Source organism: Mercenaria mercenaria, chromosome 7 (genome assembly GCF_021730395.1).
Source record: "Mercenaria mercenaria strain notata chromosome 7, MADL_Memer_1, whole genome shotgun sequence".
NCBI lineage: Eukaryota > Metazoa > Mollusca > Bivalvia > Venerida > Veneridae > Mercenaria > Mercenaria mercenaria.
In genome coordinates, this window is record NC_069367.1 from 83,823,935 (window position 1) to 83,851,470 (window position 27,536).

The following is a 27,536-nucleotide window of genomic DNA, read 5'->3' on the forward strand; positions in this document are numbered from 1 at the left end:
CGCCACAAATGATGTCAAAACGCATTTGTTTGCATTTAAAATATGAAGTTTAGTATTTATTCTTCAGTTACAGCAGATGTACAAAACTGAAGATAAACTGTTTCAGATATACATAAATAAAATCTGTAAAACGAACCCTTTTGGCAGCATAGAATGCAAACAAGCTAAAAAAATAGCACACTCGATTTGATTGAGTCTGTTCAGGAAAGGTAGTAATAATAACAACATGTTTTTGTGAGTAGATGGTTACTGTATACGGCCATAACACGTCACTTAAAGACTGCAGTTCTGATAGTTAATCAAGTCGAGAAGGAGAACGTTTGAAAGCGTAGAACGCCACCAAGCAAATTAAGAATAGACATGGTTACAGTGTGTAAATGAGAGCGTACATGGTTACAGTGTGTAAATGAGAGCGTACATGGTTACAGTGTGTAAATGAGAGCTTATGGAAAGTGCAACACCCCTAACATACCCTAGCACCGGCTTTAGTGGAACTATATTATAATCTAACGTTGAATAGACTCTATGATCCCATATGACCAAAACTTAAAATGTAAGAACCAAATACCATGTCGCACTTACCAAGACCATAGTCGAAGAAATAGTTTACAGGTGCGTTATCAGTTTGAATTGCTGCTCGCTTCTTTTTTCCGCTTTGTTTATGATTTTGTGTAGTTGTCACGGTACATGATGGACAGCGGGCCTGAATAAGTAGAAGGACGACCTCACTTGTCGTGCCGGAATTACCATAATTTTATCATATACAGAAATGTTATTTCAAAGGATTACATTAAATCGTGTTGTAGATGCAACACGATTGACATGTTTATTTTTGTTTCAAAATACGAAATATGTACAATTATGATAAAAAAAAAAACATTCTGCAATCTTCGTGTTATTTTGCCTTTGTGTTACAATACGCTTTTTTGTATTTAGCTACCTAAATAAAGTTGACTCAAGAATATATCAAGGAAATAGCTATTTCAATGTATTAAAACAAGACTATATTTGAGTGTGCAACTGAACACTGAATACTTTACTCAAAGGAGACACAAATTTCAAGTCATCAATCAAACAGCTTTCAATGTTTTACTGACTTGTGCCATTTAAAAGCTTTACTTGATTCCCTTCTTTGAATGGAGTGTCAATAAAGATGTAGTCAACAGAATAGTTTCAAAGTTACTGAAACGCAACTGTTAATAGTACTGTGTGTCAAAAATGCAACACACCTGAATTTACTTTTCGCTGTGCATCCAAGTATTCAAAGTACATGACCATCTAAGACCTTTTATATTAAGACAAAAGGGTAAACACAGATATTTTCTTTTTCAGCTTGTTTGGGTCTTAGTCTTATCCGTATAGAAGTCAGCGTAGTTGATAATTTTATTGATGTATGTATTAGACTTCTAATAAACTTGAAAGATATATGCTGAAGGGCCCGCGTTTCCACGGTAATGCATTTTCTTCTATTTTTAAGCAAGTTGAATAACTTTGAGTTTCCGACGACTTCAGTGCCATTTTTCTGTATGACCTAAATGGAATATATTTATGAATTAAACACTCAACATTGTACGCTACCGTATATCGGTTTTCAGTAACCATGGCAACAGGGATAGTTGATTGAAGAATCTTGTATTTTGCATTTTATTTACAATTTCTTCAAAATTATCAAATATTTTGTTGTTTCAGATTCATGTTGCTTTTTAACATTTTATTAATATAATTGTTTCATTTCATTCATTTAGATAAAGTACCTATAGCAGTAACAGACATATGAATTTTTATAGAAAAGTCATGCGTACTGGCAATTATTATTCTCATAAACCATTTTGAAATACCTCTAAATGCTAAAACTTTGTTCAATGAATAAATCTGTGACAGAGGTTTTGAATTTTAAAGTGTGATAATATGGGTTGAGCGATTCGTTTCCATTGTTATATTAATTCAGTTTACAATGTCAGAGTTTTACTGAAATATGAACTATTATAGGTACAGCAGACACTGCCACCACTTATGAATTGGGCTGAATTTCGGCCGAGTTATATTTTCATTAATTAAATCTTGTTGTATAAAGTTTTTATCTATTATACATTTTGTTTGTAAGTTTGTAAAACGAGGGAAAAAAAATAATAATGCAGTATTACTAAAATTACTTCTTTTTCCGGTGTTGTGACGCGCACCTGCTAAAAATGTAAACAATGAAATTACAGTTAGAGAATTTGACGAGTGACATACTGCAAAATATAAATATATCAAATACTTTCATTATGTTCTAAAACGTTGTGACATAAATGTGACATAAATGTCAATTTGACTGTCGATTAAGTCAAGCATTTGATTTACCCGGCGTTGCCAAGCGCGCTGCCATTTTAGGATCACATGGTTGTACCATCGTCACATGATTTACTTGAAGGCAGGGATGATTGTTTGACAATATTCCTGCGCGGAGGTTGCTGTTTACCTAATTTGTAAGTTATATGAAAGATTATTGGTTATTTCATGTTTGCAACTGAAATACAAACGGAAAGGAGCGTCTAAAGCAGACACATAACATAAACATGACTGTGGTACAGTGCATATTTGCGGCAATTTAGATTGCATAATGTATTAGAATTTTACATCGACTCACCTGAACAGCAGGCAATGATCCCTTACTTATTCGGCAGTCCACTTGATGTTTGTTGTTTTTACAGTTACAGTAATAAATGCTGTTGTCATACCTTGGATCTGTATGAATGTTGTATTTATTGTCAAAAATGGACGATCCTATTGGAATTCTACAATAGATATAACAAGTATGATATTAAGTAGTTTTGCCTTGTATGTAATGATTCACAGACATCAAAGATCAAAAAAGACATTCGGAGATTGGATCGTCTTTTACAAATATCGGTTCAAAAAGCAAGCGTAGTAAGAACTGCCTTGTCTTATAACTTTAACATAACTTTTGTTAGAGGGTTGTTTGATGTGATTTTAATTCATCAAAAATAGCCTGACGGATGAACAATGACGGCCGAAAGCGTAAAAAAGATATTACCGCGTGGTTGTGGTTGTCTTTAACAGAATAAAAACCTAAAAAGACGTTAAAAAGCACTTACTGATTAAGAAATTGAAGGTACTAGATATAACATTTGTATATGATAGGCAAAACACCACATTATTAGTATTCCAAAGACTGCCTATATAAAATAAATAGAATAATACTATTAGGAAAGTTAACGATGGGACAGAGCATTCAAAAATTACTGTTGTAAAATAAATACATAATTCACTGTAAATCAAATTACCTCCAAGACTCAATGAAATTATCCGGATAGTATGAAAAAGTATCAACTTGGCCATTTTTATGTTGGAAATCATTATCAAAGTTTTTGTCAAACGTTCCACAGAGCCCTGCAGTGGCTGCGTAATCATCCTCTGGTGCTGTAACTGAAACCGTTAAAGATGTCCCGTGATAAACTTTAGCATGAACTTGAGCTCCGGATGGAAAATCAACCTGTCAGAGAGTAAATAAGGCATTTTACATTTCATCAAGATTGAAAACGTTGTTTTATGTATAATTTTAGACAATAACTATTACTTTGATGCCAATTTTCTAAATGAGCCAACCTATAGATAAAATAGGGGATAAATGTAAGGTTCTTTAGAGCTTTTCCTATCTAGAAATTAATACCTTTCCGGAGAAAATAAAGCTTGTACTTCTGATGCCAACAGACTAATTTAGTCTGCAACATATTTGTTACAGTTCATCGTTAGTTGTTCATTAGTTATTCATTAAATTTTGTTCTATTCACCAGATACTCCGTGCCGGCCGTGTTTCTGTTCACTACCATTCCCTGGTTTTTATTCGGGATTGTCACTTGTGGATACGAATGTCCGAAATGGCTGTGACACATGTCAATTACAATAACATCGTTTCCTTCCTGAGCTGCCACTGCACATATACATGATCCATATCCAAAACTTTTATTCCGACCACATGTCCTTGTTCGAATTTCTGTCTGTAAAGTTACAAAAATGAACTGTAAGAATTATTCTGCTATAAAACAACTTCTATATTTCTTTAAAACTTAACTCACAATCAACAATGGTCGTGATACGTTTTTAAATCACTAATAATAGCAGCAGATTTAAATAAACAATTTGCATTTTATTTAACACTGAAGGGGCAAGTGATTTTTCATGATATTAGGCAAGTCATTCTATCAAAAATATAGGCCCTACCTTAAACAAATTCCAACAGAAACTTTCTTCATTTCCTTACAATCTTTAGACATTGTAGTATTGTAGAAAAAAAGTCCTCAAAAAAAATCCTGTCGGAAACTCAGAAAATGCATCATGTTTAATGGCATCCTTTATTCCTTGAATGATTCTCATAAATTCTTAGTTGTACTGTCAAAATAATAAGCATGCAAGAAAAACAAACATTTTTGTGTGATTTATAATTTTTATATAATACTTATGCTATTCTGATATTTCTATAACATATTTTTCAACAAGAAATACATTTATCTCCAGGAAATTTTATACCAGTGGGGTCAAAATACCCCACCCACTTGCATTTACATTGCAACTCAAAGAGCACCAAATAATTTGCCCAGTAAAACTAGCACATCAGTAACAGTTCCAGGTTGCTGTATAAAAGACTAAACAAAAAGTATGCATGTGTACTTAAATAGATAACAAATCACTATAAGATGAACCACATCATAGCAAAATGGGCCATATGATATGATATTTCCTTAACAATGGGAAGTGTTAAAAATAGTTATTTTCGCATCATCTTTATCATGTTACAATAGCAACCGGTGTTCAAAAAACATTATTATAATCATAAAGGAAACCCCTTAGTATATTCACTGTTCTTTACTATGCGCTTTTAAATGTATTATGCATAGTGTATCATTGTGACGAAAACACAAGAGCAGCCCAACAATCTAACCTGCTTAGCCTGTATTATAGAATAATTAGATAAAATATGTATAAAATTTCATATCTGAACATTCCATTGTCAAAAAAATATATTAATACGTACATATGTATTAACTTTTATGAATTATATATAAATTACAATGCATTTAAATATAATGATGCTGCTTGTCATATCAGGCTCACGTAGGAGTATGTCGGAATATTATCCACGTTCAATTCAATCTCAAAGTTAAAATATTTCTAGATCTACATTTAGTTCTCGTTTTCTTTTGATTACAACAGTTGGCAAATAACGTTCACTTAAGTAAATACAACTGTATCAGCTAATAATTTTCGAACAGTTAAGCGTACTTAAACACCACCAACATGCTCGAATTCTTCACTGCCAACCTTCATACTGTTTGAACAACAGATGCCTCTACATCCTCCACATCCTAAAGAACAGGAAAGTCCATGTTTCCTGCAAGAACATCTTTTTGTATCACAATTGATTTTACAATTACATTTAATGATGTTAAGCAACCTTTCTGGTGCAGCGGACAAATGTGTTTTAAATGGAACAAGTTTATCACCGGTTGAACACCAGCCCCATTCCAGAGGGTTTATTGTATTGCCAATCCACGTTTGAACTTGATGGTACACTCTATAGCTATGGTACTTCGCGGCTGCTTCTGTCGGGGGTAATGTCTGTACCTGAACTACACATGTGCTTGTAGCTGCTTTAGTTATAAATTTTCTGTACCTTAAACTGTTCAGTGGTGTTTCAATTAATCCATTATACAAACACTTAAATGAATTTTCTCCAGCTTTCGCTACCTGTTCATGGGATGAACCATTATTTACAAAAACATGTGCCTGTTGTCTAAAATAAGCATCTGTTGCTATCTTCTTAAACACCGCACCTTTACCAGTGCCATATATTCGTGATGTTGTATCACACCCGCTGAAAGCATGAACAAATGGTAATAATCTGCACGTTTCTGAACCTAATGCACATTTTGTCTCTTTTATATCCCATATTCTCTTCTTTTTCATACAATTCTTCGAGTCGGATGTGAAGTACAAGCTGTTGTCTGATTCGTTTGCATGATAAAGAAGTAAAACGAGTAGATCGGTGCCCTCACCAACAACAATAGTTGGAAAATCTTTCGCTAATTTTACTCCTGTTTCAGCTATCAGAACATCAGCATCACCACCAGCGTTTAAAACACAAATTTCCCGGTCTTGCATATGCTTTGTTAGAAGATTGATAAATCTTTGTTTGTTTTCTTTGTTTGACAAAACTGACTCCTTTTTTTTTTTAAATGGTGTTTTCCCATCAAATTTTACTTCTGTTCCAACGACCCCCCTTGTTCTTCGCTCATGAGTTACGTCTTTTGTTGACGGACCGTTGCAGTAGCCATCAAACACTACATGTGCTTTACCATAGCTCCTCTCGACGTAATCTGTATATCTTGAACAAATTGAATCAAACGATGATCCACATGACCAAGGAATTCTTTGAATTAACGAGCCACCATCTAAGACATAATGAACATTTTCATCTGATATAATGTCTGTACCACATTTGCTATGGTCCCATATAGCCTTGGCCAATAATGGTTTTTGTGGTTCGCGCAAAAGTCCAGCAGAATCAAACAGAGATGATGGGTTGCCACAAAGTTCATTACTGGAAAATATCTTCCTTCTCATCTAATGTTATGTCAGCAACAGCAATAAGACGTTGGAATAGAAGTTGTGAATCAACATGTATTTCCGCTCCATCAACTTTCACACTGTTCTTTTTTCCTAACGTTACAGCTTCATTCTTCCTTTTAAATGTATACTCGATAACTTTTTGATCTGTCATCCCCTTTATAATACCCTCACCAACTTCTTTTGCTGTATCCGCATTTACAATTTTTATCTGCAATAACTCCTGTTTCAATGTTTCTTAACTCTACTTCTTCTGCGAATGGATTTCTTTCTTTTAAAAAGTCTATAAATGTATTTCTGTCCAGTTCGTCTCTTTTAATTCTTGATTCTGTACTTTCCTTATACTGCTCACTTGTTATTAATCTATGCTCTGTAAATTCCTGCATTGCATTATTAATCTCAGCCATTGCAGGGACAGAAAGTAACCAGTGTGCTCTTTGTGCTTCTGTCATCCCTCTTCTTCTAGTTAGACCACCGACCGACTTAACACTTCGCATTAAGACCTGCTCTATCGCCAAATCCGTTGAAAGACCTCCCCAGTAGCGATCGCTCCTGCGTACAACATGAAACCCATTGCAAAATGCGTTATGAAGCTGTGGGTTGCTATCAGGAAGACTTATCATCTGTTGGAGATACAGATAAGCTGATTTCAGGTACAAGTTGTGACCGGCTGCTGCAAAGAATGGCAGCATTTTCTGCATGGATTTCAGATGTAGACACCAGTTTCCAGTTCACTCTGCTTTGATAAATGATTTTAGTATATCTATCATTTCCATATATTGCAGCCAAAGCCTTGCAGTTTTATATTTCAAAAGGTCCAACTTCATTTGTTCATAGCTTTCCATCAATTCAAGTATTGTTTTGTTATTTTGCAGAGATTCCGGGGCTCGTCTCTTATTCAATATATCATGAAGGATGTCTTCTACTTTAGGAATGTCACTGTGTTCTGTGCTTTTTTCTTTGTTAATGTCACTTTGTCCCCTTTCTTCTACCTTGCGAATGTCATTTTGTTCTGTGTGTTCCACTTCGTGGATGTCACATTGTTCTGTGTCTTCTTCTTTGAGAATGTCACTTCCAGTTTCTGGTTCAATGTTATCATTTGTATCGTCTTTAGTTTGGATAGAATTGTTTAACATAGGTATATCATACTGTACTACCACCAATAACATCAGTACTGCATCTAGAGCTAACCTAAACTTTGCAGACGCTTTGTTTACGTCAGAACCGGAAGTAGGAAAACGAGCGATATGGTGTATGGTAATGGACATCGTCAGAAAACGAACAAAACATAAACTTTCCGACGTTGTATCTGAAAACCCTGTCGCCCGATTTTTGAGGACTTTTTTTTAGTGTTTCACTTCATATTAAAGAACATATTTATCATAAGAAAGTTTCTGTTGGAATTAGTTTAACGTTGACATTCAGAATAACCGGCCTATATAGCTGCCTTTATGGTAGTCAAATGTTACAGACAATAGCATAATATAAGCTAAGCATCGAGATTCAGCTGTTATAAGTGAAGTACAGTCAGAGCACCGTGGTCAGGCTTTAATTAAGAAGACTAGGCTTGAACATAAATACATTAGGACCTGCTTGTTGTTGATTTAAAGACACCCTTTGACAGTAACTTCAACAAAAAAGCGAGTCATGTATAGAAGATACCGGCCTTTAGGTAGCTGAACAGTATTATTTTCTTGTTTATCAATGGTTTAAACTTTGGAGTGATTTGCCTGATCCTTGAAGCTATTGGGCTCACAATCTGAATATTCTGAAAATCACTGGTATACGAATAATTAAGGCTAGGTAGCCATATGGGACACTTAAGTCTCACTAGTTGTGCTTCTGTCAGTTAGCCTAAGATATCTCATTGTCAACTTGATCCATTTTATTAGTCAAAATATATAAAGGCGTAGGTACTTGCCTGGATCAAATATCTTGACAATATTTGTTGAATTCATTTAAATATGTGAAGTCGTTTGAGTATGTATACTGACATCTAAAAAATAGAAATCAAGTGATAAAACTAAAATACCCGTTTTTGCTAATTCAAAGTGACTTACATCCTTTCAGTTGCAAATCATTTATGACTTATTCTTTGTTGAAATCACACTTTAACGGTGTACCTTTGAAGGCGGTTGGCCATTGCCGTATACTGTGAGCTCAAAACAACGATACGGTGATGTTGAAAAGTAGTAAACGGAACCACGATGGAGAAAAGTCGAAACCACAATGATGAAAATACGAAACTACGATGGTGATAGATCGAACAACGAAACTACGACGGTGAATGGTCGTCGAAATTATTTCGTATTTTCAACATCGTACTTTTGACTTCACCATCGTGGTTGCGTTGTTTCAACTTTTCACCATCGTGGTTTCGCTGTTCATTTTTTCGCCATCGTGGTTTTGACTTTTAACCAACGTACTTTCGATCTTTCACCATCGTAGTGTCGAGTTTTCAACATCGCATTCTTGACATTTCATCATCGTTCTTTCGATATTTTACCATCGTACTTTCGTCTTTCGATTTTCAACACCGTAGTATCGCATTCCTGTCGCCCATGCGCACAGGTCTGTTTGCCATTACACGAGGTTGAACATAATCGTGTTGTCTGAAGATGGTTTTGTACATGTATTAAATATACAATTGTTTCGGTAGATATTTCGATCTTCATGAATAGGAGACTGAACGGCACTATAAAATATATTTATTTAGAATCTCATTTATAAAGAGTTTTTTTTTTGCTGTCAATGATTTGAAACTGAGGTCTGGGATAGAAAAATAAGGCATATAACACAAGCGGGAATTTTTTCTGCAAGAACTTGTGCATAATATTTTAGCTTTTAAATTTGGACACACACTTTTTGTTTTTGGGCCCTATTTTTACCAAATAAACTCTATACATGCACTACTAATACACTAGTTTAAAGCCCAGTCTTGTGTAGGCTCTATACTAAAATTATAGGCTGAGGGCGAGTCAGGTCAAGAGAATCAACTGACTGACACTTCAAAAAGATACTACCGGTAACAGAGTGTAGATCAGTTACACACTTATATCGTCAAGGTCAGGAAAAGGATTTACTGCTGCAATTTAGTTGATTGAAGAAATGGAACATACATACTGTAAAACCGAATTACAATTGAATTCTATAAAAGCACTATTAAATTATCGTGACTTGCATCTGCAGACTTTTCTAGTTAATGCAAAGAATCACTTTGCAGGATTTATTTACATTATTTTATTGAGGATACAATTGTGACATACATTGCATTTAACTTGATCAAGCAACTAACAACAACTAACAAACTATCTACCTACACAATTGCATGTACAAAAGGAGTAATGAATTACGTTTATATTTAGACGACATGATTACGTTCTACTCCGTGAAATGGTAATCTGTGTGCATGGGCATCAGGAAGGCGATACTATGATGTTAAGTCGAAAGTTCGAAGGTGAAATGTCGAAACTACTATAGTGAAATGTCGAAACAACGAAACCACAATGGTGAAAAGTCAAAAGTACGATGATGAAAGTAAAAAATAATTTGGACTATTAAGTATCGTTCGTTCGATTTATCACCATCGTAGCTTTGTGTTTTCGTCATCGTACTTTCGACTTTTCACTGTCGTAGTTTCATTATTTCGACTTTTCAACACCGCAATATCGTTGTTTCACTGTTTCGAGCCCATGCATGCGGCGATGGTCCTAACGGGACACTGTACACTCCGGTCTATAAAATATCTTTTCTACCTGTTTTGTTTAGATAAAAAGACAAAACTGTTTATTCATATATGAAGTGTGTAAGTTACTCACTTTGAACAAACGATTTGGAGCATTACTTTTATACATGGTAAACTCTCCAGCTTGTTGTAGCATGAAGTAACTGAAATAGTAATCATAACAATACAGTATGTGCAAAAGGAAAATAAACCTTTTCTGATTAGATATTGTACTAGTGAACAAAGAAATTATATTCAAACTGCATTAAAATGAGGCACTTGTAGAACATATTTTCATTAGGAAGTACAAAATTACCCATTATATGAATCGCATAAAAACACGTGAATTGTATCTAAATGATACTGTAACGCTATTCCGTTGATCTATGAATTATCGAAATCTAAAACTATTAATCATTGTTGCTAATTCGCATTAGATTACCACCGGAGACAGTATATCATAAAGGCTTTAAGACACCTAGTACCAATAAGACGAGCTATCATTTTTGCAAGTTGTATAAAACTATTGTTATCCATGACATGTTGATCTAAGCATCAATTTTTTTCTTTTGTGCTACTAGAGGTATGAACAAACGTTTTGTTACACCTTAAGTCGTGCTTTTATCTATAAATATTATTGTTCTACTTAATGCATAGCGTGTGGCTACTGAAATCACCAATTCGATACAATAAATTCTAATTTAATTAAACAACTGCACTTTAGATGTGCTAACTTCTTACCTTAAAATTTATTTAAAAACAAGATATAGGCCTATCTTAAAAAAAAAAGATGCATGGACAGCGCATTTCAATCATGCATCCTGATGTGTTCCTTCTTCGTATATGTTTGTGTCTGCTTAATGTGGTATAATGACTTTAAGAATTCATTATACGTATTAGATAAGCATGATTTTCGCTCAGTTATAAAAGTCACACATAAAAGAATTTCGGAATGCTTCTTAAAATAATTTCAACGAAAAGATTGATGATTCTCATGGAGAAGTTATTTTGTATTTTAGAACACTTTCTTGAACAGGACCAACGGTACCACATTCCAATCTTCGGGCTTCTCAAATTTAATAAAATGAAACAAAAATGCTTTAACAGACTGGTATGGGAATATGATCGGGGAGACTATGACAGCCTCAGAGCAAAAACCGACAATTTCAACTGGAATAGCTGTATCGACCAAGATATCAATATATACGCCTCCAGTATATAACCAAGCAAATCACAGTCTTTTCAAAAATAATAATATAAAGAAGACCATACAAAAGCGTAAGCGTTTTTACAGATAAGCTAAGAGACCAAACTCAACCCATCACTGGCACAAATTTCGACAAGTCCGAAATGAGACTCTTTTGCTCATTCGTGAAGCCAAATCACAATACTTTATCAAACTTTCAGATAAACTTAAAAACGGATAATTCTCTTCCAAAGGCTGGTGTACTAATTTAAAATCCTTCATCTCTAAAACAAATAACAATGTTATTTCTCTACTATATAAATCCAACACACGGCAAACAACGTCTTCTTATTTTGAAAAAGCTAACCTTTTAAATGATTACTTCCAAGAGCAGACATACACTGAGGAATAAAATATAATGGTACCTAATCTTGGTCCTATGAATTCTACCACTATTTTAAATGAAATTCATCTTTCTCCGGATGAAACTGAAGATGTCTTGAAGTCTCTACCAGTTCACAAGGCCGCAGGTCCTGGTGTTATAAGTAACATAATTCTACTTGAGGCTTCTCATGAACTATCTTTTCCTCTTTGTGACCTTTTCAATGCTTCACTTCAATCTTCTACTGTGCCAGCCTCGCGGAAAGTAGCCCATGTTAGCGCAATCTTCAAGAAAGACGATGCAACTCTTCCGAATAACTATCGTCCAATATCACACTTAAACACTACTGAAAAAGTTCTTGAACGCCTCATTTTCAAGTATGTTTATAACCATCTTCATGATTCTCGCTTTCTAACTCCTCTACAGTCTTTTTTTCATTCCGGGTGACTCCACAGTTAATCAGCTTGTTTTCATATACGATACTTTCTGTAAAGCTCTAGACAACGGTCCAGATGTTCGTGCGGTATTTTCCGATATAAGGCCTTCGAGAAAGTCTGGCATAACGGTTTACTATGTAAACTAAAATACGCAGGATTCTCACTCAATACTCGGACAATAGAATATGTAAAGTTTGTTGAGTAAATGGAAATGTGTTTACACTACATTTGTTAGGCTGATGGTTAGGAAAGTGTGGTTAATTTGCATAAACTATAGAGATTGGATTTTTAGGATATGATTTAACATATTTAGATTGCCATGACCTGTAGCTCACAAAACATTGCTCACAATAAAAAGGACACTAATTATAACTGATCTGAATTTTGACTTGTTTTGCTTTGCATGTAGAAGTGATTGCTTATACCAGTCCTTCTAATCAAATGAAGTTTGCTTCACACGGAGAGGCTAGCAGTGGTCAATAGAGTCTCTTAATGAGACATAGTAAATCACGCTCCTCCCCGCCACCCCCACCCAACAACGGCTTAAGTCGAATTCTTTTGTAGTACAAAATGAAACTACTTCCAAGATCCAAAAAGGATGAGAAAATATAGCAAAACTGAATTCAAGTACTGGAAGACTTTTTACAGCCATGGCACGGCAATCATAGACTGCTGTAGGAATAGTTTATACAATCTGTCTGCAAGAAGAATCTATAGAAGCATAGAACATAACCAAGAAAATATAAACAGAAACGGGTTGATTGTAGATTTTTAACAACCCACATGCTTTTTATTTTGGTGAAATGAGGGACTTTGGTGAGTGTCAAATTGTCTCCCTTATTGCATTATGTCCAAGATAATAAAATTGCACGTAGGTCCCATCATTGGGAATCCTCTGACTTTATGGCTATTTTGCCTATGAGATATCTCAGTTCTAAGGTATGAGATATCTTGCATTTTTGTTAAATTAAATGTCTGAAATGTCAAAATTAGACACTGGAGTGTTTATAGAATATGTTGCTGAAGGCATCTTTAAATGAACAGTCATGAAGATCAATAACCTAGCTTCATTTACATCATATTGTTACAAATAACATAGCGATAACAACAGAGTAATCCAAATGAAAGGACCTACTTACTATAATAGAGTATGAAAGGGAGATAACTGACCAAAGTCTCCCATTGAATGAACTCCACGATCCCAAAGAAACAGAAAATATTACAACACCGAACCCAAATACGCGGATACTTTTTACAGCAAATAAAGCGATTTACAGGGATCGAGGGTATGAAAAATACAAAGATAAAACTTCTACGGGCGTGTGACAATGTTACATTATAATTTAATCAAGACAAATTTTTACTCGCGTAAAGTCCCGTTCAGTCCTAAAGTCTGGAACTGGGAATCAAATGTCCGACACCATGGATCATTGGTACATTGGCACATTGCTGTTTCCTTGTCAATGGTGTGTATCTGTAATAGTTTATGACCAAAGCATTGGTAAAAATTAATAGTTCCTATTATAAATATTTGAAACCTCTACGCATGTTGTGTTATCAACTCAAAAGGTTACTGATTACTAGATATTCTTGACAAAAACAAGAAAAAGCGGAATCTCCACAGGTCGCCTAACACAGCAAAAATGAAAATGTTGCATGTTCGGTTCGCGGACGGTACAGGAAATACATGCTTCCGCCTTCTCCGCCTTATTCAAGCTGCTAATACAATGTACTGTATATGTCTTAAAATAACAAAAAATAAACAGTTTTATTTAGTAGCAGGTCAGAGTTATACAGTTAAATCTAAATGTAAATATCACTTAATTTGTTGACCTGAGCCCTTGACAACTTAAAGGTCGCATCTATCCTTTCATCGATTTTATTATTTTTAGCAAAATAAAACTTTCATTCTTAATATCTATCGTGTATCATTTTGATATAAAAACATAACTACCAAGAGATTAGGCAGTGTGTAGTTATTGAAAGTTTCTGGCCCGTCCCCCGTATCGATCATTGCAAAATGTACAGCTAGATTTTTGTCACCATCATTTTTTGAATCTCTCTCAGCAAGGACTTCAAATTCTGTAACTGCTAGGTTGGTCCTATTGTTCCAGTCAGACGGTCTGAGGATCTGGGTGCATTCGGTAAATACAGCATCACCTTGGAATATACCATATTAGTAGGTAATTCCAATTAATTATAATGAATTCGAATGTTTACAGTGTTGAAGATGTATATTTGCAAACAACATTAGAAAACTCTGGCCAAACGTGTTATTACATAGATGTTAGATTAACACATCTCTTATTTTCTTAAAAGCTGAATTTGAAATCAAACAAGGAAAACTCGCCATTTGACCTTAATTCTGTCGCTGTGACTCTGAATCAAACACAAAAAAATAAAAGTACTTTGCCAATTGTATTTAATGTTGCGGTGTAATCTTTTGTCTGTTGCGTTTTGTTTTATTTCTGAATTCCTACCTTGAAAGAAGAAATTACGAAATAGCGATAAAAATGTCGAAACCATGGTTGTGAAAGTCGAATTACAATAGTGAAAGTTCGAAGCTTTGATGATGGAAGTCGGAATCACAAAGCTACGATGATGTAAAAAAAGATTTTATTTCGCGCGTTTTCACCATTGTGATTACGCGTTTTCAGCATCTTGGTTTCGACTTTCACTATCTTGGATTGCAATTCAACAATCGTAGTTTTAATTTTTGACTTCGGTCATCGTAGTTTCCACTCCACCATCGTAGTTTCGACTTTCAACATCGTGTCTTCGATTTTCACATTTTAACATTCATCAACGTAGTTTCGGCTTTCATCATCGTGATTTCGACTTTCATCATCGTAGTTTCGCCTTTCATCATCGTGATTTTGACTTTCATCATAATAATTTTCATCTTCTCTATCGTAGTTTCGACTTTCACTATCGTGGTTTCGTGGTAATGTTTTATTCATTTATTTATTATTTTCATAATATAAAGCGAACCTTTGTTGTTTTTCAAATAAATTTCAACTTTGCAAGACGGCTGTGACTTTTTGGAGCAAACTATTGGGATGGTCGATATAACTTGAACTTTTTTCGATTGCTCGTTTTCTCTTACCGTCAGGCTCGTGTTCGAGAACTAAAATATGATACAAGATAAATTTAATGAACTTCTGTTTAAGAAATAATAAATCTGTTCCCATATTTTATCAGTTAATAAAATATGGGCAGGAGTTTGGATGCGTAATAATTAAATCACGAGTGCGTAGCACGAGTGATTTAATCATTCGCATCCAAACGACTGCCCATGTTTTATTAATTGATAAAATTATTGGAACATATTTATTATTTCGATTCTAACAACGCAAATAATTCGCATTTTACAGTACTACATTTTCAGCGTAATACGTCATTCGGGTCATATGCTGTTACAATTCACCCCCTATGGTTAGAACGAGTTGCATAGCCAATGGAACGTATAGATATTTGTTTCTTTTTATCAGAATTTTGAGTAGTATTCATAAATTAGTAATCTTACAGCTCGCAAACTAATTATGAACAGAATCATCAAATTAGGCGAGTTGACCCTGTGTTACAAGTTACGAGCTTAAATTTATATGACGTCACATCATTATGACGTCATACTTTATGTCATACATTTATGACGTCACCGCTGAATCTTAATTAAGCTAATTGAATTCGCTCGTAGAGATCGAAACGTGTTTTACGGTCCTACACATAAGTCAGTATGACTTTTTATCATATTTATGTTTTTGAAATGCTGTTTTCAACCGTTTGGCCCTGAAATAATTTGTATGTAATGGAACTGAAGTAGAATCTCTTATGCCACAATCATAGGGGGTGAAATGTAATAGCCAACCATATTTTATCGTAGATTCATGTATAGGCGATTCCGCTATATGTTTATATAGCAATTGTTGCAGATCGTGTTAGAATAAGCAGTCAAGCACACCATCCTTGTTTGTATTGTCCGGACTGAGAATAATTCAGTGCATCCTGAAGATTTGAATAATCAGGGGTTTAATCAAATTTCAGTATTGTCGAAAACATGTGCCTAAAGCACATTGGTAGAATGTAGATGTCATAATCTGGATTTTGGATATCTTTTATATTTGAACACTGCTAAATGAATATATTTATTTAGTTTGAGGTTGCTTTGATTATTTGTGCATAAAAGTAAATTTGTAAACACATCATGTATTTCATGGTTACCGTACATTTCAATTAAGTTACCTACCTTTATTCCACACCAATACCCATTGCTAGTCAAATAAGGCCCTTTATTCAATGGTGTTGTTAGAAAGAATGGTTCCGCAATACAGCTAAGCTATAAGATCAAAATAAGTATATATTCTATCAGTGCATGACCATATCTGAAAAATATCTACAGTAAATTTGTAATACAGATCTAGAGCCGCTTGAACACTAAAATTCTGTGTAATATGTCAAAACGTTGAATTTAAATTTAGCAGTCTTAAGTAACAAGAGCTGTCTGTCTGTTGACAGCGCGCTCGACTAACCAAATAATTGATGTAGGTATTGGGTCAAAATATTTCCAGGGAGTTTAAGACAAAAAAATAACAAAAGATAAGACAAATAGGCTACTTGTACTTGCAGAACTGAATAAGTCTTGCACTATATGGCAATGTGTGACAATAATGGTAAGCAAGTGTTCAAAGTTTCAAAGCCGCATATCAAACAGTAAGAGCAGGTGTCACGGTACAGAACTTGAGTATTAAAACGGGGAGAAATTGTGTAGGCGGCAGGGTGGCTCAATCGGTAGAGCATCGGAACGGTAGTCCGAGGCCCCGGGTTCGAGTTCCGGTCTGGCTGCACATTTTTCTCACCCAGTAACATTTGGCGCACAACGTGGGGCCGTGACGGCATTACACTGGTTAGTTTTCGACGCATGTAATTGCTTATATATAAAGTAACCACTGAAATTCGAGGACGAATTTCAAAATGGTGCGGAAATATGTATAGAACCTGAATATTAAAACGGGGAGAAAATGTGTAGACGGCCGGGAAGCTCAGTCGGCAGAGCATCGGAGCGGTATCCCGAGGCCCCGAGTTCGAGTCAAGATCTGGCTGCACATTTTGCTCACCCTGTGGCTGAGATAATTTGAAAATGAATTAGATTATTTTGGTATGAAGCACCAGTGTAAATGTGACTTACAGTTTTTCCTAGATTATTATGTAAGTACTTTTGGTCGAGTTGAACATCACGAGTTATTCCATTTATTTCAGTAACAGGTACTTTAGGATCAGTTTTGTTGTCAAATAACCAACTGACTTTGAAGCCGACTTGAGAATTCGACGGATCAAAATTGATATGGCAGTTGAATTCGAACGTATCCGGTTTAACGATTGGATTTGAAAGCGTTGGTGACTGTGTCATCTTTGGATACATATCTGAAAATATGGGATATAATGAAACTTCGAATTGCCTCTGAACACTGTGCAGGATAATTTATTTGTTGATAAAGTCATAAGGATTGTAATGTTTTGATTAAACTGATAATATTCTTGAGTAATAGAGTCTAGTGAATCCATACATTCAGTTTTATTTAACCACTGAAAAACTTTTTTTTACAACAGTTTTTATCTATTTTATTATTATTATTATTGCGAAGAGGAAACTTTGTTCCATTTTATAGTTAGAATAACGTATAGATTTTTGACCTCTACAACCCGGCTGAAATCCTGTTGGTGACCACTGTCCGATAGGGCATGTGTTCCCAGTACCTGATTTAGTACAAAAAGAACAATTTAATTTATTATCCAATTCTGTTGCGTAATGCATTACACTTCACTTGTCAATTCGGTTTTTATCGTTGTAGTCAGTGTTTTATTCTGTGGTTCAGATTAGTACTGGTTGGACAACATATCTTTAATAATAAGATATATGCTACTAGTAAAAGGTGTATAAATTATATCTCGATTCTCAGGATATTTAATGCAGACACATACTGATGATCCGACTTCCTTTGAATCTTTCAGGCCTTGAAAATATCTTCATAAAAACCAAGGCTCAGTGAATAAAACTTCTTCTTGTTTTCAATGTTTTAACTAAATTTTAGGCGAATCAGAAGATGTGTAAATTGTCTGACAAGTTTAAAATCTGTGGAAGGATCCTTTGAAAGCATAGAATGCAACCAAGCAACATAATAGCAGACGTAATTTGATTGTCCACGATAGGAAATGAAATACGCAATAATTTCTGCGCCTCCTAGCACCGGTTTATGCATAAATTTTCTCCATGATCCAAAAGGACCAGAAACGCAAGCAACACGGAGTCGCACCTACAATATAGGTAAGAAATCCAAGAAACCCTCTAAATACCTACGTAGATTGGTTTTGTATTATTTTAGGACATTATATACCTGCACAATATGCCCTAGAACAACCCCGTGTCGACTTAAGTTCATACACAAAGAACGATCCACAATTCTTCACCCGAATTGTATCTTTGTACTGACAACAGTCGCTATCATCTGCACTGGCACCGCAAACCTGTAAAGTAATAGAAAGCTAATGGTATTTTTGCCGGAAGTATAAAGCACCCCAAACACAGCCATAGAACCAAGCAGTGAAAAGTAGGCCAACAACAAAAAGAAACTGTAACAAAAATGAAGCAGACGGGTTGCTTCAAAAATCAAACAACAAATGTATTTCAATTATATTCAAAATACAAAAATGGGTAAGGTAAGATAAAAGACACAGTGTACAATGTACAACATACCTGCAAAACAAATAATACCATGAAACAAAATGTCTCGCATATTTGTAACACCTAAATGACACACAAAACACGTTTAATTTATGTTCGAATTGTCGATAACGCAAAAAACCACGCTCGAAGCATCAACTTTCACAAAAACTATTACATGTATCAGCATCATATTCCGACTGTAATATATATAGACAAAACTCAATACCTAACACACAAAGTCATGATTCAAAGATGAGCAACTTCTTTTTTGTTGTGGGCCTACTTTGCGGATGCGTGACTGAGGCTGTGTTTTTGTGCTCTGTGCTTCCGGGAAATCTACCCTTACCTTTTATCTGTAGTAACGTTACACAAGCAAACGAGGCACAACGTCACGATTTCACCAGTGAAAAGTATGTTAATAATGATATTTATATTTTACACTGACAGAATGCTACTGCAGGTCACACTATTTTGAAACATGTGTCTGCAATTTTAACGTAATATCGTAACTGCGCGAGATATACATGACGTTACTGTAGACGCAGTTTTGCAGCAATAAACAGAAATTCAGTCTTAATTTTTATATCTAAAATAGTATGTAGTAATTAATATCATATGTAAACATCCGGAATTTGTCTTAGGATTTTAAGTGTTCATCTCATAACCGAACAATTAAAGGATAATGTACATGTAAAAGTATAAACATATTTTAATGGACAGACATTTCAATTTTCGATTTTATTGAAAATAATGACATTCATTGATATAAATAACAAAGTTTTCCGTTTGTTGCCACATGTTTCAGTAGATGATATCCCTTCCGACACTTGTATAAATTCAAAGTAACTGTTTGCCCCCCCCCCCCCCCCCCCCACCCCGTAAGATTTAATAAATGATATAAACGTACCTCTCTGGTAACAATACCATCCGACTGACTAGGAGGTGTCCCTTTAAGCCATAATGGGATATGGGTTCCGCAATGATATGTTTGTACACAGTGGTTTGCCATTGTCCTACCTTGAAACATACGATATAAATTGAAAAAAAAGCGGAGCCTCATTTACTGAGAAAAATTTTCTAGCTAGAGTTACAATCTACTGGTTAAATCAATATAATTCATCCTGTTTATTCACCAGATCTTAGTCCGTGTGACTTTTTCAAGGTTGAAAAAGATACTGGCTGAGCGCAAATATTTATCAAATAAAGCACTTGGGTCAGCTTGGAGTGGTATTTTTTTTAAGTCTATACAAATACTGTGTACTATTTTCCTACACGATTTTCATTATGTTTGGAATGGCCTTCGTATTTCATCTATTCATTCGTTTTACACGCAAAAGGTGATAACCAATGTTTTATCCCTGAAATAGATAAAAACACAACAAACATTGGGAGGAAAAATATTCCTAGCTTTTCATTTTTTATTGACATGGACTATCTGCTTTGCAGTGAAAGTTTAGGCCCCGGAGCACAAAATAGTATCTCCTTATTCAAGATTAAAGCTCATACGTGAAGTCCTACTTCACCTTCAGTACTGTCACTTACCCGGAAGTATCTAATAAATCCATGTACATACCTTGGCTAAACTTATACCATGTTTGCTTAATACGCCGGTCACATATCAAAAGGTCGTACTGACGATCTTTTACTTGATAGTCTACACTTCGATGCAAATCATTTATTTCTTCCATTGTTGTGCATGGGTCTCCTAGCACTGAAATAAACATAAGAATAGCACTAATGCTTAACATTGATGCAGACAGGTAATAAAAAGTTATGCAAACGTTCAAAGTTATACACATTACCAAATCTACCTTTAGTAAAGTATCATTAATAAAGAATGAAAAAGATGAATAAAGTAGGTTACGTGTATGCGTATGGAGTCCCAGCCGATTCCACAAGGAATTTCTGGTGATTAAAAAATCAAAGTGAATATTCAGTTCTTTCCAAAAATCATTATGTTATGATTCAACCAAATAGTTTTCTTTTCCCACCAGAAAGGAACAATTCTTATATCTTAATATCGAGGTTTGATGCCTTTATTACAGACAATAAATTAAAACAATAGAAATTCTTACGTGACTTCAATAAGCTCAACAAAGCAAATTCAAGTATAATATTAATATTAATGTGGAATGTAAAGGAAGTTGCACACTACAATGTCGTACCAATTTACTTGCAGAATGGAGAGATAAGACAATTTTGACAGATCGTGAAAACTAATGACAAATTTTGACAGGTGTATGGTGACTCGTAATCTAATTAAACGTTTGCTGATATTTCCATCTTCTAGTTTGATTTTCTGAAAATAGCTCTTCTATAGTGTAGCTTATAAAGAATATATTGTTAACTTACTGTCGTTTTGTCTATCCAAATCAGGTAAGAATTCCTTTTGTTTGTCACTAATTAAGCAACTCGCAGTGTTGCAATCATACAAATCACATCCCTTCTTTTCAAATAGATATTGAGGATTTATATAGAAATGAGCAAATGTATACAATTTTAATACCAATTGTGTATTGCAATAATGCTAAAATATCTCAGCCGTGACGTGTCCTTAACAAACGGGTAAGCCCTAGTAAAATTGTAAATATCGTCGTTAAAGAACTTTTATAAGCGACGACATGCATGAAACTGACGTCACAAATGACGTCACGCACCCGATATGAAATTTGAACGTCAATATGGAAAAATATTGACGTTTCAGGTTCCACAGTAATTTAACGGAGTTTATAAATGATATGTGACGTCAGTTTCATGCATGTCGCCGCTTATAAAAGTTCTTTAAGACGATATTTACAATTTTACTCAGGCTAAAGAACAAATCAATATCATTATCAATATACGTGTGTATGATATAAAATGATTATTAGATTTGACCTATAATTACACGTCATAACGTAAAAAAAACATACATTAGATCTCTATATCCTGGGTGCGCTAATACACATCTCGTCGGCAACAGAAAAACTGAAAATATTCTTGGTGTAATTAATAAAATTATATTAATTCATTTCATTTTATGATACATATTCTGTATCTACACACATATTTCCCAATTAATAGTTGTATTATAATAAGTTTATAAGTCTATGGAAAAATCATAATTTTCATAACATTTTCGCGAATAGAATTTTTTGCACAATGTAGATTTTAATGTAACTTCTCACACTTAAAAAATCAAATGACCTATGATGTATTGAAATAAAATGTATACGTCCGTGTGCTTATTTTTGGTTATTTGACCATGATTAAAGTGAACCGCATATTTCACGCTAATTTTAAGACTTTATTAATTATTTTTTATTTTTTAACGTGTCAGATGTTTTGATATCATAGGTTAACTTTAGAAAGATAGTAACAGTGCTAGTGCATATTTACTCACAAGTTGCCATTAATTCATAAACTGTTATTCCGAGAAATAACGTACCATTAGGTTGTTATTAAAATCTTCTTTCGACTGTTTAAAGTCAGATCATGTCAATATTTTTACAGAAAACAGTGACTTTATTAGGACTTTTTACATGGCTCCTTATATAAATTCCCAGTCAATATGTGCTATTGATCAAGCAATATTTCAGCAGTAAACAACGCTGGATTAAATGGAAGAAAACAGCAGAATTGAATAAATTTTTGATGTCATGTAATAAATGTCGGTCAATATTCAAAATTATAGGTCTGAAGGATCAAGGGTCAATTCAACAAATGAATAATATCATATCATTTCATTTCAGTAACCTACTGAAAACATAAATTAGTCTTATTTCTGAGAATAAATAGATATCTGGTTAACTAGATTTTTATTCTTTTACTTACCAACCCCAGTTACTGCTAGCCAGATAACACATACCGCCCTGCTCATTTCAACGCGAGAAGCAATATTGACACAATAATGCTATAGTTCACCTCATATAGATATCTGTAGATAAGGACAAAAGGAAGAAGGTCAAAAGGCCTCCAATGTGGACGTCAAACCTTATCGCATACATTTCCTTAAAACTGTTAAAATATGGTGACTGATTTCTGCCATGTCGTGTTGGTATTCCTGGTGTGGTTGTAACAGGAAGTCTTTACTATACAATGTATAATTGATAATTATTATAAAACACAATGTATGACTGATGACAGTGCAACTTTTGTATATATAATATTTCGACGAAGTTCGACAGTATCTAAGTAGTTTATTAAATACCGCAGCGGAGCCCTATTTCACCTAATTTAACATTCAGTCCCCGGTCCAGACTGACCAATGCCGGACAATTTAAAATCCACAGATTTTAAACCCAGCAATTAACCCAACCCTAAACTTATAATACTAACTCGCGAAGCTAAAACCTTCGGGGTCTTTGACCCAGTCAGACCTACAGTCTTCGGTTGCACTCGGTACACTTGTACCCTCAAAATCTAACGACACCGGTGTCGTTTTCTTTAACAAGTTTATCAATCAATATCGTTTGTAAAGCGACACCGGTGTCGCTTTATTGGTATTTACTTTCATTCATAAAGTTAACCGATATGTTTACATTTGTAGTACAATTCGTTTAAACTTCCTTGTGATCGATTTACGTTTTACAGCTGATTTAATATAAGTGTCAAAGGTAAATCAAGTGCATTTTTTAAAAATGATAATGCGGGAAACCACAAATTCAACCAATCAAAAGCCTGCCATTTTTCTGCCAACTTGGCAGACACTGCCACATTCCTGCCACTTGGCAAAACTTTGGCAAAACTTTGGCAGATTATATTTATTAATAAAATATAAAGTATTTGATCTTATTCTCAATTAGTAAGTATATTATCAGGGTACACATAGTAATTAAAACTTTAATTAAACTTTTAATCCGAAAGTCTCTTTCCATCATAAGATACAGGTTCATCCGATATGTAGAATCTGATGTAACTACCCATCAAAAGCATAAATGTTACTTCTGTAGATGCTGAATCGTCATAAGGATGAATGTCAAACATTGTTCCTTGTTTTAGATAAATTTTATTTTTTTTCTTGTACATAGATATTAACAGATCAGTGTCAAAGTTCTCAGCTGCCTCAGCTGCTATATTTACATTATCAAATATATCAAAAAATAAAGCATCATCCTGAGGCCTATAATTCCGCCACCTAAATATAAAATTTGATATTGGGCTTTTAGTCGGTTTATCCGGTTCACCTATAGGACTCGCACCCTTTAATAAAATCTTAATATCTATTATATAAGTTCCGGTTTTTCTAACTATAAACACACCACTCAAAAGCATATCTAGTACATCTATTTTATATTTTTGGTCTATGTGTATAAAATCTTTATAATCTACGATAATTCCATATCCAGTTTCAAATATATTTAAATAGTTCAAACCGGCCATATTTTTATATGTTGAATATATCCAGGCACCACGACGGTCAAAATACTTTTTCATTTGTATGTAATCAAAAGTATGATTATAATAGTATTCAAAGAGAAACACTTCACGTCCCACTTCCTCTAGCCTTTTTTCTATTTTTTTATCTTTCTTTTTAAGTTTAAGAATTATTTCAGCTAAATCATCAAGTCGTTTTGTTGTAGCAACTTCAGAAGCAGATAGATTGTCAACAGTATTCTTTGTTCTAGCTAATTGTGTTTCTTGTTTTAAGAAAACATTTTTTACTTTTGTAATTTCTTGAGTATTAGTGGTAATTTCTTCGACATTAGCGGTTATTGCTTTAGTATTAGCAGTAGTTACTTGGGTATTAGCAGTGATTGATTCTCCTTGTTTAGCTGATATTTCAACTACAGAGTCTAAATCATTTATTATTTTTTTAATTTGATCATTAAATTTATCACTAAATTCATTAATATCTTTTTGTAATAAACCTTTAAGTTTACTTAACTCTTCGTACTTTGTATTGTGACGTGCATCAACATTATTAATCAGGTCTACAAGTTGTTTCTTCAAATTTTCTAGCTGATTATTAAATATGTTAATTGCTTCAGTATTAGCAGTAATTAACTCTCCTTGTTTAACTGATTTTTCAACTACAAAGTCCAGTTCATTTTTATGTTCTTCAAGTTTAGCATTAAACTCATTAATATCATCTTGTAATTTTTTTGTAATATTACTTAAGTCTGCATACTTTAAATTGTGACGGTTGTCAACAATACTAATCCAATTTCGAATTTGTTTTTTAAAATCATCTATTTTAGAATTGAGCTCTTTTTTAAAGTCCTCTAATGCTGTGTCATGATCATCACCTCTTTGTGAAGCTGCCTTTTCCAATTCAGATTTATATTCTGCAAGTTTATTTGAAATTAATTCTAATAAATCTTTATGCTTATTTTCAGTTTCAGTATTTAGTTTATTTATTTCTGTTCTAATTTCTAACTGATACATATTTTGTAACTTTTTCTCAGCTTCAATAATCTTGTCTTTTAGTTCTTCATGTTTAATCATACTATCTTTTAATTCTTGAATTTGGGTGAATAAAATGTTTAAATTAACTCGAAATACTTCTTTTATGTTATCATCTGTCAAATCAGATTTCTCTTCAAGTTCTTTAATAGAATCAACCATAGCTTTCATTTCTTCTTCAATTTTACCTTGTAATTCAACTATTAATAATGAATTCTTTTTAAAATCTTTTGTTAATTCTTCAATATTCTTTACTTCTGCTTCTAGTGTTTGTTTTATACTTTTAACATCTTCAAGATTATAGTCATCTATTACATTTTGAATTTTTTTATACACAAACCGTCTTGGAACTACATCGGGGGATTTATCTGGATTTCCTAGGTTGATTATTTTATTACCTCCCATATCTAATGCTCTGTTCATTGTGTTATCAAGTTCCTTATTTCTGTGAAGATATAATTCCATGTCCTTTCTAAGCTTTTTGTATTGTTTTTAGTAGCATAATCACTTAAATCAGTATCAAATTTAACTTTACTTATACTTTCAGGTTCACTTATTTGTTTTGCATCATTAAAAACTCCCATCTATATAATTCCTGTAAAGTTTTTTCTTAAAAACTTCCTTGGTTTGTCAATATATAAGAAATCATATTTTTGATTTGTTGCATTAGCAAAAGAGTTAGGGTTAATATTTTGTTCATTACAAATCATATCATTTTCTCGTTTACCTGGACTTTCAAATAAAATATAATGTGAACAGTTAATTCGAATATCTTTTGGTGTTTTATAGTAAGACTGACTTAAATAAATAACACAACAGTTTTTGTGTCGTCCTTGAATAAAGTATTTTGTTATTTCATTTTGAACTTTTTTATCTTCACAAACAAAATCATCAAATATTACTACTTTTTGTTTTTCTGATTCAAGATTCTCACAAGGTTCAATTTGGTTGGAATCAGCCGAATATTCAAGTATTTCATTTGGATCTACTTTAATTTTTTTTGCAATTTGGTTTAAGTTGTTAATTAAATCTTGATATTTAGATTGTTCTAGGTTTTTAGCATACAAGTATAATTTATCATAATATATAAGAGGTTTTCGAAGTATATGCATTAATGTATTTGTTTTTCCAGATCCAGAAGATCCACATATTAACATTCTAAAACATGAATCTGGCATAAAAGGATAAAATTGTGTAAAGTTATTGGATTTATCACTTTTTGTATCATAATTTGGAATTTCCATTTATATAATATTACATTATTTTACATTATTTTACATTATCTTACATTATCTTACATTATTATATAAATGCAATCAAAACTTAATGAAATAAGAATAAGAAAAAAATTAGTCGGACAAAAGATGAGAGCTCTTAGAGAAGAAATAATGAGAGAAAAAATAAGAAAAGCTACAAATCGGGATATGTATACTGAAATTTATAAACCAATTACTGAAGGAATAGAAAGTCAAAAAGAACAATTATCAAGTCAGTTAAAAGCATTACCTGGAATTAAAGAACAACTGGCATTAATTCCAGAACAGTTTGCTGATAAGATACATGAAATAGAAAATCTAAAAAGTTTGGAAGAGCTATTCCGAGAACCACCACCAATTACAGAGTCTCCTGAAGATAAAGACCTGTTGAGGGAATTTGACAAATGGGAGAAAACTATACATGAAGTAAATTTGGATGCTGGTTTGGATACTGATGTTTTAAAGAATATGGATATTCCAAACCATCTGAAATGTTTGACTTTTTTACTGCAGATGAATCTAATCCTGATAAAATATATGAAGACACAATTCAAAATACAATAGGTAATGTTACTACGAATATCGTAAAGCTAAACGGTCTGATAGCTAGCAAATCAAGATCAAAAGATCTAAATAAACAAGAAAAAGCAAAAGAATTAAAACATGAACAAGACGAACTGATAAAGTACAAAAAACGGTTGATAAATACTTTTAATTTAGCTCCTACATACGGAAAAGGAATAAAACATCATAATCCATATAAAGTTTCACCAAATGGGCAATATGATAATTTATTGATCGATCTTAATAAACTTTATG

The 27,536-nt window shown here is 33.6% G+C and overlaps 1 protein-coding gene across 1 annotated transcript in view; it reads right to left on the reverse strand.

Annotated features, from left to right (window-relative positions):
* Nucleotides 1-22,965, reverse strand: part of LOC123555193 (uncharacterized) — a 42,397-nt gene extending 19,432 nt beyond the window's left edge. The window contains exons 1-15 of the mRNA XM_053548829.1: nucleotides 22,891-22,965; nucleotides 20,651-20,788; nucleotides 19,985-20,094; nucleotides 18,749-18,878; nucleotides 18,048-18,110; nucleotides 17,542-17,777; nucleotides 16,603-16,692; nucleotides 15,348-15,483; nucleotides 14,311-14,516; nucleotides 13,721-13,830; nucleotides 10,446-10,515; nucleotides 3,795-4,001; nucleotides 3,288-3,496; nucleotides 2,630-2,777; nucleotides 583-703 (exon numbers count right to left, since the gene is read on the reverse strand). Coding sequence (XP_053404804.1) covers nucleotides 583-703; nucleotides 2,630-2,777; nucleotides 3,288-3,496; nucleotides 3,795-4,001; nucleotides 10,446-10,515; nucleotides 13,721-13,830; nucleotides 14,311-14,516; nucleotides 15,348-15,483; nucleotides 16,603-16,692; nucleotides 17,542-17,777; nucleotides 18,048-18,110; nucleotides 18,749-18,878; nucleotides 19,985-20,094; nucleotides 20,651-20,788; nucleotides 22,891-22,936 — 2,020 coding nt within the window. The 5' untranslated portion in view covers nucleotides 22,937-22,965. The remainder of the gene's footprint in view (nucleotides 1-582; nucleotides 704-2,629; nucleotides 2,778-3,287; nucleotides 3,497-3,794; nucleotides 4,002-10,445; nucleotides 10,516-13,720; nucleotides 13,831-14,310; nucleotides 14,517-15,347; nucleotides 15,484-16,602; nucleotides 16,693-17,541; nucleotides 17,778-18,047; nucleotides 18,111-18,748; nucleotides 18,879-19,984; nucleotides 20,095-20,650; nucleotides 20,789-22,890) is intronic.
* Between the last annotated feature and the right edge of the window lie 4,571 nt (nucleotides 22,966-27,536).